The sequence below is a fragment of the Nerophis ophidion genome, linkage group LG12 (genome assembly GCF_033978795.1).
Source record: "Nerophis ophidion isolate RoL-2023_Sa linkage group LG12, RoL_Noph_v1.0, whole genome shotgun sequence".
Lineage (NCBI taxonomy): Eukaryota > Metazoa > Chordata > Actinopteri > Syngnathiformes > Syngnathidae > Nerophis > Nerophis ophidion.
The window spans coordinates 55,120,413-55,134,805 of record NC_084622.1 but is presented as its reverse complement, the minus strand read 5'-3'; the positions used below and the strand labels follow the sequence as shown (position 1 = coordinate 55,134,805).

Here is a 14,393-nt window from a genome sequence, read left to right as displayed (position 1 = left end):
TAACCCCCTTCTGACTCCTTGTCATCCTTCACCCCAGCGTATGACCCAGCTTCAGCACCACGGACAGCTCCGCGCATCCCCAGCCGTCCGGCGCCGCTCGTGTCCCGGGGAATCACGACCGGACGTTCGGCCGGCCCTCCGAGCTCATGACAGAGTGCACTTTGGGGAGATTATTCCTCTTCTCTCTCTCGGAAGTGACGGATGTGCCAGCGTTGAGGAGCTCCTGCCATGATCTCACGATACAAAGCGGTAAGTGCCAGACCACCTGCTGCCTAATCCGCACTGCATTGGTGTGTGTTGTTATCATTAGTGGGCATTATTCTCAAAATGTGCTTTTTTTTTTATACAAGCATACAAAGAAGTTGTATGCAGATTAAGGCGGATTTGATGACGATGAAGATAATTCTCTGTCATTTTGGCCTAAATGCCAGAGTGTCCAAAGGCACTATACTATACCAGTGGTTCTCAAATGGGGGCACGCGGACCCCTGGGGGTACTTGAAGGTATGCCAAGGGGTACGTGAGATTTTTTAAAAATATTGTAAAAATAGAAATAATTCAAAAATCCTTTATAAATATATTTATTGAATAATACTTCAACAAAATATGAATGTAAGTTCATAAACTGTGAAAAGAATTGCAAAAATGCAATATTCAGTGTTGACAGCTAGATTTTTTGTGGACATGCTCCATAAATATTGATGTTAAAGATTAATTTTTGGGGAAGACATTTTTAGAATTAAGTTCATGAATCCAGATGGATCTCTATTACAATCCCCAAAGAGGGCACTTTAAGTTGATGATTACTTCTATGTGTAGAAATCTTTATTTATAATTGAATCACTTGTTTATTTTTCAACAAGTTTTTAGTTATTTTTATATCTTTTTTTCCAACTAGTTCAATAAAGACCACTACAAATGAGCAATATTTTTGCACTGTTATACAATTTAATAAATCAGAAACTGATAACATAGTGCTGTATTTTACTTCTTTATCTCTTTTTTTTCAACCAAAAATGCTTTCCTCTGATTAGGGGGTACTTGAATTAAAAACATGTTCACAGGGGGTACATCACTGAAAAAAGTTTGAGAACCACTGACTTAGCGTATGTTCGCCTAGTGTCCAACAACCTCTAAATTAAGTCTTTGTTACTTAGAATATGTTCCTCATACTAAAGTGTTACCCAAAACACATAACTTTGTCTTGAATTAAAACATTTTTTTATTTTTATTTTTCACTAAGAAGGGTTCGGTGAATGTGCATATGAAACTAATGGGGTTCGGTACCTCCAACAAGGTTAAGAGCCACTGCACTACACTATACTATACAACAGTGGTTCTCAAATGGGGGTACGCGGACCCTTGAGGGTACTTGAAGGTATGCTAAGGGGTATGTGAGATTTTAAAAAATATTCTAAAAATAGCAACAATTCAAAAATCCTTCATAAATTTATTTATTGAAAAATAGCAACAATTCAAAAATCCTTTATAAATATATTTATTGAATAATACTTCAACAAAATATGAATGTAAGTTCATAAACTGTGGAGAAAAGATACAACAATGCAATATTCAGTGTTGACAGATAGATTCTTTTGTGGACATGTTCCATAAATATTGATGTTAAAGATTAATTTTTTGGGAAGAAATGTTTAGAATGAAGTTCATGAATCCAGATGGATCTCTATTACAATCCCCAAAGAGGGCACTTTAAGTTGATGATACGTTTATGTGTAGAAATCTTTATTTATAATTGAATCCCTTGTTTATTTTTCAACAAGTTTTAAGTTATTTTATACCTTTTTTTTCAAATAGTTCAAGAAAGACCACTACAATGAGCAATATTTTGCACTGTTATACAATTTAAAAATCAGAACTGATGACACGGTGCTGTATTTTACTTCTTTATCTCTTTTTTTTTCAACCAAAAATACTTTGCTCTGATTAAGGTGTACTTGAATTAAAAACATGTTCACAGGGGGTACATCACTGAATAAAGGTTGAGAACCACTGCTCTATTGTATAACATGTCTTACTTTAAGTTTGTTTTTCTTTTTAAGAGGCATGTTACATGTTAAAATTATACTTTTTTGGGTGGGGGGTCCAATCACCGCAGACTCTAAGTGCTTCACAGACAACAGAGTGAAATGAAAGAAAATAAAAACCAAATTAAAATGCAGACGAAAAAAATAAAAACAGTGCGGACGTTAAAGTTAAAATATTAAAAGATTTAGCTGAAAGCTAAGGTGAACATAAAAGTTTTTGGTCTAGTTTTAAAATTAGTCAGAGTGGGGAAAGTCAGACATCTTCAGGAAATTTATTCAGCTATTTGTTCCGCCCGATTGCCCCCCGCCACCCCAAAAGGGAATAAGCGGTAGAAAATGGATGGATGGATGGATGGATGGATGTTGCATAGTGACTAAATGATGCTCTCCTTGATTGAGTTTACTCTGGGAACCGAAACAGATTGGTCTCAGAAGATCTTAGTGATCTAGAGGGCTTATATCATGGGTGTCAAACTCTGGCCCGAGGGCCAAATTTGGCCCGCCTTGTATTTTCATTTGGCCCTTGAGGCAATATCAAATTACATTAGAGCTGGCCCGCTGGTATTATACAATGGCGGTGTCGCTCTATAACCCCCCCCCCCCATTTTCCAGGGAGACTCCCAATTCAGTGCCCTTCACGAAAATCACAGGGGCAACCATTCTCCAAATTTCTCCCGATTCCCACCTGGACAACAATATTGGGGGCGTGCCTAAAGGCACTGCCTGAGCGTCTTCTAAAACCTTCGTCACGTCCGCTTTTCCTACGTCGAAACAGCGTGCCGGCCTAGTCACATGATATATGTGGCTTTACACACACCACAACGCTAATGCAATGAAAGCTTGGTCAACAGCCATACATGTCACACTGAGGGTGGCCGTATAAACAACTTTAAAGGGGAACATTATCACCAAACCTATGCAAGCGTCAATATATACCTTGATGTTGCGGCAAAAAGACCATGTATTTTTTTACCGATTTCCGACTCTAAATGGGTGAATTTTGGCAAATTAAACGCCTTTCTGTTTATCGGTCTTTTAGCGATGACGTCAGAAAGTGACGTCACCGAGGTAACACACCTGCCATTTTCATTTTCACATTACAAACACCGGGTCTCAGCTCTGTTATTTTCCATTTTTTCGACTATTTTTTGGAACCTTGGAGACATCATGCTTCATCGGTGTGTTGTCAGAGGGTGTAACAACACTAACAGGGAGGGATTCAAGTGCACCACTGGCAAGAATCTGCCGCCAGACGCCCATTGAATTTGCCAGAGTGTCTGCACATTTTACCGGCGATGCTAAGACAGACATGGCACAGAGATGTATGGGATAACCTGCAGATGCATTTGCAACGATTAAGTCAACTAAATCACAAAGGTGAGTTTTGTTGACGTTGTGACTTATGTGCTAATCAGACATATTTGGTCACGGCATGACTGCCAGCTAATCGATGCTAACATGCTACGCTGATCGATGCTAACATGCTATTTACACTAGCTGTATGTACATTTGAAACTAGATACCCACATTTAATGCGAAACAAACACTTACCAATCGACGGATTTAAGTTGCTCTAGTGTCACAAGATGCGAAAGTCCTGATCGTTTGGGCTGCACATTTTACCGGCGATGCTAATAAAGCAGCCATGCTATGGGCCACTTCATTCGGTACACCCACGCTATGGCCGAATAGCGTCAATAGCTATTCGCTCAATAGCTTCAATTTCTTCTTCAATTTCGTTTTCGCTATCTGCCTCCATACTCCGACCATCTGTTTCAATACATGCGTAATCTTTTGAATCGCTTAAGCCGCTGAAATCCGAGCTAATGTCGCTGTAGCTTGCTGTGGTAACCGCTATGTTGTTTGTATTGTCAGCCCTGTATGACGTCACAGGAAATGGATAGTGGTTTCGAAGGTAGCGAAAATAAGGCACTTTAAAGCTTTATTTAGGATATTCCGGGACCGGTAAAATTTGCAAAAAACTTCAAAAAATACAACAAGCACTGGGAACTGATTTTTATTGTTTTCAACCCTTTTGACATTGTGATAATGTTCCCCTTTAAGACTGTTACAAATATGCGCCAGACTGTGAACCAACACTATCGAGAATGACAAGCAGATTTCGGGAGAACATCCGCACTGTAACACATCATAAACACAACAGAACAAATACACAGAACCCCTGCAGTACTACCTCTTCCTGGACGCTACAATACAAACATTTATTATTAGCCTGTGGGAAAAGTTTATCTTGATATTTACCTGAGAAGGCTGCAAATAGAAAAGAGGCATTAAATTTGTATTTAAATTTGATTTGATATGCCATTGCTATTTTTAATATATTAGTATTATTTGAAACTCGATTTTGCATGTCACTGTAAAGTTATATAAGTCTCGCTTGTTCAATATTCAATGCAAAACTTGTTTGGGTCCCTATTAAAAGGTTAATTTGTTCAACCTTGGCCCGCGGCTTTGTTCAGTTTAAAATTTTGGCCCACTTTGTATTTGAGTTCGACACCCCTGCACTAACCCCTCTTCCACGTGACGCCCCAAAGAATGAACTTTTTACTCACATAAGTGTGAGTAAAAAATACATTAAAAAAGCCATCAGTCTGTGTGTCCTGTTTGGATTATTGCTGACCCTGCAAAACAGGAGCTCAGCCATTGGCTGAACATGTATGCCATTCATGTTGAACACATTTATTGACTTTGGTGTAAATGTGAGACGGTGAATGAATGAATGGGGGGTGCAGTTGTATAACTCCTAAAATTGGGGTGAGATTTATATTCCAGGATTTTCTTGCGTTTGCTCTTCACATCAAACCCCCCCTCCTCCTCCATCCCGCCATCCCTATCCTCTCTCTCTCTCCATACTCCCTCCCCCTTCATTCTCACCCTCCTACACCTTTTCCCGGCTCGCTCGTCCAGCCCCTCCTGCCGCCGTCTCTCCCAAGGTCGCAGTGCACGGTCTGCAAAGAGACAGGAATAGCAGGTGCGCTGCAGAATGCTGCCGCCGCGCTCCGTGTGTGTGTGTGTGTGTGTGAGAGAGAGAGAAGGTGCGTGTGTGTGTGTGTGTTTTAGTGTGTGAGCCATGTGAGAGTGTCAATGCATTCCAGTGAAGCGAAGACTGAAGGCTGACTTTTACAAAGGATGTGTGCAGTCGCATGTAGACAGGATACGGATGTTCCTCACCATCATGACCCCTTTAACTGGAGAGGAGGACTAGGATCTACTGGATTACATTGGACCCCCCCCCCCCCCCCCCCCCCCACACTTTGTCACTGGTTCCAATATTTATGCAAGCCGGATTTGAGAGGGAGGGAATAGTCAGGATCTGCTGAAGAGGCTGTCAGTGTTTCCTTCAGACACCATGCTGCTTTTGTCAAATCTGTCCGTCTCTTGTCTCTGATACCCCCCCACCCCCATCATCTTCCTCCCCCCCTCCTCCCCCTCCCTGGCGCTGGCTCCCTGCAGAGTTCCAGTTCCACCATGTCCTTGGCGTTCTGTGGGAGCGAGAATAACTCAGCCGCCTACAACGTGGACGGGGGCGTCCTGAACAATGGCTGCTTCCTGGACGCACTCAACGTGGGGCCGCACGTCTTCCTCCTCTTCATCACCTTCCCCATCCTCTTCATCGGTGAGTGTCGGCCCCTAAATACACAAACAAATGTTCTCATGACGACGAGTCAGCCCTGCATGCGGGTCTCGAACAGGCTACATTTTATTTGGTGCCCCCATTCAAAAAAAATCGTCACACTACACTTTTTGTGTGTGAAATTTTTTTTTATACTTTATTAAATACAACTTGAATTTTACTTGATGCATGTTTTGTATCAATTCATGGTCAAAAAAGGTTCAATAAATACTTTTGTTTGTGCAAATTAACTATTGCAACAAAATCAAAACAGACATTTTATTCGGGCAGCACAGTGGCACAATATGAAGGTCTTGGGTCTTTTTTTGTGGCGTTTGCATGCTCTGTGGGTTCCCTCCGGGTACTCCGGCTTCCTCCCACTTCCAAAAACATGCACCTGGGGATAGGTTGATTGGCAACACTAAATGATCCCTAGTGTGTGAATGTGAGTGTGAATGTTGTCTGTCTATCGGTGTTGGCCCTGTGATGAGGTGGCGACTTGTCCAGGGTGTACCCTGCATTCTGCCCGATTGTAGCTGAGATAGGCACCAGCGCCCCCCGCAACCCCAAAGGGAATAAGCGGTAGGAAATGGATGGATGGATGTTCTCATGACGACGAGTCAGCCCTGCATGTGGGTCTCGAACAGGCTACATTTTATTTGGTGCCCCCATTCAAAAAGATCTTCACACTACACTTTTTTGTGTGAAATATTTACTTTATTAAATACAACTTGAATTTTACTTGATGCATGTTTTGTATCAATTCATGGTCCAAAAATGGTTCAATAAATACTTTTGTTTGTGCAAATTAACTATTACAAGAAAATCAAAACAGACATTTTATTCGGGCAGCACAGTGGCACAATATGAAGGTCTTGGGTCTTTCTGTGTGGAGTTTGCATGCTCTGTGGGTTCCCTCCGGGTACTCCGGCTTCCTCCCACCTCCAAAGACATGCACCTGGGGATAGGTTGATTGGCAACACTAAATGATCCCTAGTGTGTGAATGTGAGTGTGAATGTTGTCTGTCTATCTGTGTTGGCCCTGTGATGAGGTGGCGACTTGTCCAGGGTGTACGGCGCATTCCGCCCGATTGTAGCTGAGATAGGCGCCAGCGCCCCCCCGCGACCCCAAAGGGAATAAGCGGTAGGAAATGGATGGATGGATGTTCTCATGACGACGAGTCAACCCAGCATGTGGGTCTCGAACAGGCTACATTTTATTTGGTGCCCCCATTCAAAAAAAATCGTCACACTACACTTTTTGTGTGTGAAATGTTTTTTTTATACTTTATTAAATACAACTTGAATTTTACTTGATGCATGTTTTGTATCAATTCATGGTCAAAAATGGTTCAATAAATACTTTTGTTTGTGCAAATTAACTATTGCAACAAAATCAAAACAGACATTTTATCCGGGCAGCACAGTGGCACAATATGAAGGTCTTGGGTCTTTTTTTGTGGCGCTTGCATGCTCTGTGGGTTCCCTCCGGGTACTCCGGCTTCCTCCCACTTCCAAAGACATGCACCTGGGGATAGGTTGATTGGCAACACTAAATTGGCCCTAGTGTGTGAATGTGAGTGTGAATGTTGTCTATCTGTGTTGGCCCTGCGATGAGGTGGCGACTTGTCCAGGGTGTACGCCGCATTCCGCCCGATTGTAGCTGAGATAGGCACCAGCGCCCCCCCGCGACTCCAAAGGGAATAAGCGGTAGGAAATGGATGGATGGATGGATGTTCTCATGACAATGATTCAGCCTTGCATGTGGGTCTCGAACAGGCTACATTTTATTTGGTGCCCCCATTCAAAAAAAATCGTCACACTACACTTTTTGTGTGTGAAATTTTTTTTTATACTTTATGAAATACAACTTGAATTTTACTTGATGCATGTTTTGTATCAATTCATGGTCAAAAAATGGTTCAATAAATACTTTTGTTTGTGCAAATTAACTATTGCAACAAAATCAAAACAGACATTTTATTCGGGCAGCACAGTGGCACAATATGAAGGTCTTGGGTCTTTTTTTGTGGAGTTTGCATGCTCTGTGGGTTCCCTCCGGGTACTCCGGCTTCCTCCCACTTCCAAAGACATGCACCTGGGGATAGTTTGATTGATTGGCAACACTAAATTGTCCCTAGTGTGTGAATGTGAGTGTGAATGTTGTCTGTCTATCTGTGTTGGCCCTGCGATGAGGTGGCGACTTGTCCAGGGTGTACAACGCTTTCCGCCCGATTGTAGCTGAGATAGGCGCCAGCGCCCCCCCGCGACCCCAAAGGGAATAAGCGGTAGGAAATGGATGGATGGATGTTCTCATGACAATGATTCAGCCTTGTATGTGGGTCTCGAACAGGCTACATTTTATTTGGTGCCCCCATTCAAAAAAAATCTTCACACTACACTTTTTGTGTGTGAAATGTTTTTTTATACTTTATTAAATACAACTTGAATTGTATTTGATGCATGTTTTGTATCAATTCATGGTCAAAAAATGGTTCAATAAATACTTTTGTTTGTGCAAATTAACTATTGCAACAAAATCAAAACAGACATTTTATTCGGGCAGCACAGTGGCACAATATGAAGGTCTTGGGTCTTTTTTTGTGGAGTTTGCATGCTCTGTGGGTTCCCTCCGGCTTCCTCCCACCTCCAAAGACATGCACCTGGGGATAGTTTGATTGATTGGCAACACTAAATTGGCCCTAGTGTGTGAATGTGAGTGTGAATGTTGTCTGTCTATCTGTGTTGGCCCTGTGATGAGGTGGCGACTTGTCCAGGGTGTACCCTGCATTCTGCCCGATTGTAGCTGAGATAGGCACCAGCGCCCCCCGCGACCCCAAAGGGAATAAGCGGTAGGAAATGGATGGATGGATGTTCTCATGACGACGAGTCAGCCTTGCATGCGGGTCTCGAACAGGCTACATTTTATTTGGTGCCCCCATTCAAAAAAAATCGTCACACTACACTTTTTGTGTGTGGAATGTTTTTTTATACTTTATTAAATACAACTTGAATTTTACTTGATGGATGTTTGTATCAATTCACGGTCAAAAAATTGTTCAATAAGTACTTTTGTTTGTGCAAATTAACTATTACAACAAAATCAAAACAGACATTTTATTCGGGCAGCACAGTGGCACAATATGAAGGTCTTGGGTCTTTTTTTGTGGAGTTTGCATGCTCTGTGGGTTCCCTCCGGGTACTCCGGCTTCCTCCCACTTCCAAAGACATGCACCTGGGGATAGGTTGATTGGCAACACTAAATGATCCCTAGTGTGTGAATGTTGTCTGTCTATCTGTGTTGGCCCTGCGATGAGGTGGCGACTTGTCCAGGGTGTACGGCGCATTCCGCCCGATTGTAGCTGAGATAGGCTCCAGCGCCCCCCGCGACTCCAAAGGGAATAAGCGGTAGGAAATGGATGGATGGATGGATGTTCTCATGACAATGATTCAGCCCTGCATGTGGGTCTCGAACAGGCTACATTTTATTTGGTGCCCCCATTCAAAAAAAATCGTCACACTACACTTTTTGTGTGTGAAATGTTTTTTTATACTTTATGAAATACAACTTGAATTTTACTTGATGCATGTTTTGTATCAATTCATGGTCAAAAAATGGTTCAATAAATACTTTTGTTTGTGCAAATTAACTATTGCAACAAAATCAAAACAGACATTTTTTTCGGGCAGCACAGTGGCACAATATGAAGGTCTTGGGTCTTTTTTTGTGGAGTTTGCATGCTCTGTGGGTTCCCTCCGGGTACTCCGGCTTCCTCCCACCTCCAAAGACATGCACCTGGGGATAGTTTGATTGATTGGCAACACTAAATGATCCCTAGTGTGTGAATGTGAGTGTGAATGTTGTCTGTCTATCTGTGTTGGCCCTGTGATGAGGTGGCGACTTGTCCAGGGTGTACAACGCTTTCCGCCCGATTGTAGCTGAGATAGGCACCAGCGCCCCCCCGCGACCCCAAAGGGAATAAGCGGTAGGAAATGGATGGATGGATGGATGTTCTCATGACAATGATTCAGCCCTGCATGTGGGTCTCGAACAGGCTACATTTTATTTGGTGCCCCCATTCAAAAAAAATCTTCACACTACACTTTTTGTGTGTGAAATGTTTTTTTATACTTTATTAAATACAACTTGAATTTTACTTGATGCATGTTTTGTATCAATTCATGGTCCAAAAATGGTTCTATAAATACTTTTGTTTGTGCAAATTAACTATTGCAACAAAATCAAAACAGACATTTTATTCGGGCAGCACAGTGGCACAATATGAAGGTCTTGGGTCTTTTTTTGTGGAGTTTGCATGGTCTGTGGGTTCCCTCCGGGTACTCCGGCTTCCTCCCACCTCCAAAGACATGCACCTGGGGATAGGTTGATTGGCAACACTAAATTGGCCCTAGTGTGTGAATGTTGTCTATCTGTGTTGGCCCTGCGATGAGGTGGCGACTTGTCCAGGGTGTACGGCGCATTCTGCCCGATTGTAGCTGAGATAGGCGCCAGCGCCCCCCGCGACCCCAAAGGGAATAAGCGGTAGGAAATGGATGGATGGATGTTTTCATGACGACGAGTCAGCCCTGCATGTGGGTCTCGAACAGGCTACATTTTATTTGGTGCCCCCATTCAAAAAAAATCGTCACACTACACTTTTTGTGTGTGAATTTTTTTTTTATACTTTATGAAATACAACTTGAATTTTACTTGATGCATGTTTTGTATCAATTCACGGTCAAAATGTGGTTCAATAAATACTTTTGTTTGTGCAAATTAACTATTGCAACAAAATCAAAACAGACATTTTATTCGGGCAGCACAGTGGCACAATATGAAGGTCTTGGGTCTTTTTTTGTGGAGTTTGCATGTTCTGTGGGTTCCCTCCGGCTTCCTCCCACCTCCAAAGACATGCACCTGGGGATAGTTTGATTGATTGGCAACACTAAATTGGCCCTAGTGTGTGAATGTGAGTGTGAATGTTGTCTGTCTATCTGTGTTGGCCCTGTGATGAGGTGGCGACTTGTCCAGGGTGTACCCCGCCTTCTGCCCGATTGTAGCTGAGATAGACACCAGCGCCCCCCCCGCGACTCCAAAGGGAATAAGCGGTAGGAAATGGATGGATGGATGTTCTCATGACGACGAGTCAGCCCTGCATGTGGGTCTCGAACAGGCTACATTTTATTTGGTGCCCCCATTCAAAAAAAATCGTCACACTACACTTTTTGTGTGTGAATTTTTTTTTTATACTTTATGAAATACAACTTGAATTTTACTTGATGCATGTTTTGTATCAATTCATGGTCAAAAAAAGGTTCAATAAATACTTTTGTTTGTGCAAATTAACTATTGCAACAAAATCAAAACAGACATTTTATTCAGGCAGCACAGTGGCACAATATGAAGGTCTTGGGTCTTTTTTTGTGGCGCTTGCATGCTCTGTGGGTTCCCTCCAGGTACTCCGGCTTCCTCCCACTTCCAAAGACATGCACCTGGGGATAGGTTGATTGGCAACACTAAATTGGCCCTAGTGTGTGAATGTGAGTGTGAATGTTGTCTGTCTATCCGTGTTGGCCCTGCGATGAGGTGGCGACTTTTCCAGGGTGTACCCCGCCTTCTGCCCGATTGTAGCTGAGATAGGCACCAGCGCCCCCCGTGACCCCAAAGGGAATACGCGGTAGGAAATGGATGGATATTCTCATGACAATGATTCAGCCTTGCATGTGGGTCTCGAACAGGCTACATTTTATTTGGTGCCCCCATTAAAAAAGATATCACACTACACTTTTTTAAGTGAAATATTTACTTTATTAAATACAACTTGAATTTTACTTGATGCATGTTTTGTATCAATTCATGGTCAAAAAATGGTTCAATAAATACTTTTGTTCATGCAAATTAACTATTATAACTCAATTAAAACAGACATTGTTTTCGGGCAGCACAGTGGCACAATATGAAGGTCTTGGGTCTTTCTGTGTGGAGTTTGCATGTTCTCCCTGTGACTTTATGGGATCAATCCATCCATTTTCTACCGCTTATTCCCTTTTGGGGTCACGGGGGGCGCTGGCGCCTATCTCAGCTACAGTCAAGCGGAAGGCGGGGTACACCCTGGACAAGTCGCCACCTCATCGCAGGGCCAACACAGATAGACAGACAACATTCACACACTAGGGCCAATTTAGTGTTGCCAATCAACCTATCCCCAGGTGCATGTTTTTGGAAGTGGGAGGAAGCCGGAGGGAACCCACGCATTCACGGGGAGAACATGCAAACTCCACACAGAAAGATCTTGAGTCTGGGATTGAACCCAGGACTGCAGGACCTTCACATTGTGAGGCAGACGCACTAACCCCTCTGCTACCGTGAAGCCCGACTTTATAGGTTCCCTCCGGGTCCTCTAGCTTCCTCCCACCCATTAAAAACATGCACCTGGGGATAGGTTGATTGGCAACACTAATTGGTCCCTAGTGTGTGAATGTGAGTGTGAATGTTGTCTGTCTATCTGTGTTGGCCCTTGCGATGAGGGGCAGGGCGTACCTGTCTTCCGAGATAGGCTCCAGCACCCACCGCCACCCACCGCCAGCACCCACCGCCACCCACCGCCACCCTAAAGGGACAAGCGGTAGAAAATAGATGGCTGGAAAACAAAAATGGATAAAACTTCGTAATTCAACTTTTAGTATGATTTTGAACACAGTCAACGGGTTTATGTACGGGGGAGTAGAACACATTTATCACTGGGGATGGGTACCGTTCACATTTGAACCGATTCGGTTACCTTTCCCGGCAGGAAGGGGGCTAGGAACATGTCTGTTGTAAAATTTCATATGAAGCCCTCATTGATATTTTACACGCTCTTAACGACCTACACACAGCATGTGGTCTGCACTTAAGGAGCAGCTTGTCCTTTGTGAGAACTCCAGTATTCACTACACTGGGCATGTGGGGAACTGATTAAGCACCTGCTTCCAAGCCACGTAGTCGTTAACCACTTGGATTTTCATGCATGAGATCGCACGAGGTGTCAGACATCCTAAAATTAAAAGAAAGTACATTTGCGGTCAGCAATGCAAAGAGATTCGCTTTTTCTTTGGCTTTTCGTGTGTTTTTGTTTACAATGTCAGCCCAGAAGGACGTGGCCCACCGGTGAGGGCAAAAAAGGAAACACATGATCCAACTTTGGAATGTATGATATTGTATCTATCGATTGTCACATTATCTGAGTCTCATTTTCAAGTATGACATCAAGTTGCAATTACAGTTGCAAATCCAAGATGTTTGATGGCAGTAGTGTGTAAATTATGGTGTGTTGACTGGTCAGTTTAGTCTCTGCTGAATGAGGTCTTTTGTTGCACCCTATAAAGTGTTAATACTGTAAGTATTGTACGCGATACGCACCAGCTGTTTGATTGTAGCATGCATCTTAGTTGTAGTTTTCAGTAACACATTTGGAGGTGCTGAAATCCCCGATTAAAATCCGCTAATGCTAATCAGTAGCATGTCAATAGCAAAGCCAATGTATATTAGCATCAAACTAGCTCATTTTTGGAAAAGTGGAGCCATACTTTACTTACGTTGGAGCATTTTTGAATCAATTGCTGAGAGGTAGTTTAGCTGGGTCCGCTCTCAGTGCTGCTGGAGTGATCGCCAAGTGCCGAAGTGCAAAGAGTCGGCAAACAGTTGTGACATCATGTGCAACCGTTACATGGCTTTGTTGAATTTTACGTGAATCCAGTAGGACTGGCGGGGTTTGGTCGGTGCAAAAAATAAAAGTACTGGATTCGGTACCTATCCTTAGGTATCACTCAAGGCCCGAGGGCCATATCTGGAATGACAAATCATTTAATGTGGCCAGCCACATCATTTATTTGACCTACCACGGCATTTTATGTAGCCCACCTCATCATTTTTGTGGTCCGTCAGGTCATTCAATTTTATGTGGTCAGCCACATTATTTTACGTGGCCTGTGAAAAGCTTGAAATACAGTAATGAAGCACTTTCTGGATAAATGTATTTGTTGTGTGAACACCACAAGGCATTCCCACGTATGTTGTTCTGTATGTTGTTGTACATAGATTTAACAACATTGGTTCGAAACAGGACACAGATGAAAATGAAAGCGTTAGTCTTAATCAACAAACTGCTAGTTCCGGCCGGGAGGCATGAGCCGCGATCAATAATTATTTGTTCTTCCTGTAGACCATGAAATAAAAGTCCATCTGGTTCAGATAAACAAATGGTCTAGTGAGTCTTCCAAAGGTGCATAGGGGCATGTCCAAGGAATAATAGTCCAGGTGGCTTGGCACAACAAGGCCATCAAGAAGTGCCTTGGTGGAGCCATCGGTTGATAAGAAGTTGTGTACCTAATAACACTATAGTGCAGGGGTCACCAAACTTTTTGAAACCAAGAGCTACTTCTTGGGTACTGATTAATGCGAAGGGCAACCAGTTTGATGCGCACTTAAAAAATTGCCAGAAATGGCCAATTTGCTCAATTTACCTTATATATATATATATATATGTATATATATATATATATATATATATATATATATATATATATATATATATATATATATATATATATATGTGACGCTTGTGTGGCATTGTAATGCCGGATTGGTTCTTCCGGGGATGCGTCGAAGCGATGAACACAACAAGGTAAGTTATAAATGGATTTATTAAATAATAAAAGGCTAGGAACAAAAAC

General features: G+C 42.6%; 1 protein-coding gene across 12 annotated transcripts in view; it reads left to right on the top strand.

Moving 5' to 3' along the window:
* abcc8 (ATP-binding cassette, sub-family C (CFTR/MRP), member 8) overlaps positions 1-14,393 on the top strand; it is a 172,171-nt gene that overhangs the window by 191 nt on the left and 157,587 nt on the right. For 11 of the 12 annotated variants that reach the window (XR_009809066.1, XM_061917764.1, XM_061917772.1 and 8 more), the window contains exons 2-3: positions 38-249; positions 5,519-5,681. Coding sequence is in view for 11 of the 12 variants with exons in the window: in XM_061917764.1 (XP_061773748.1) it covers positions 229-249; positions 5,519-5,681 (184 nt within the window). In the remaining variant the exon portion in view is untranslated. Of the gene's footprint in view, positions 1-37; positions 250-4,995; positions 5,037-5,518; positions 5,682-14,393 lie in introns of those variants that run through there. The other variant, XM_061917765.1, reaches the window with a different exon arrangement.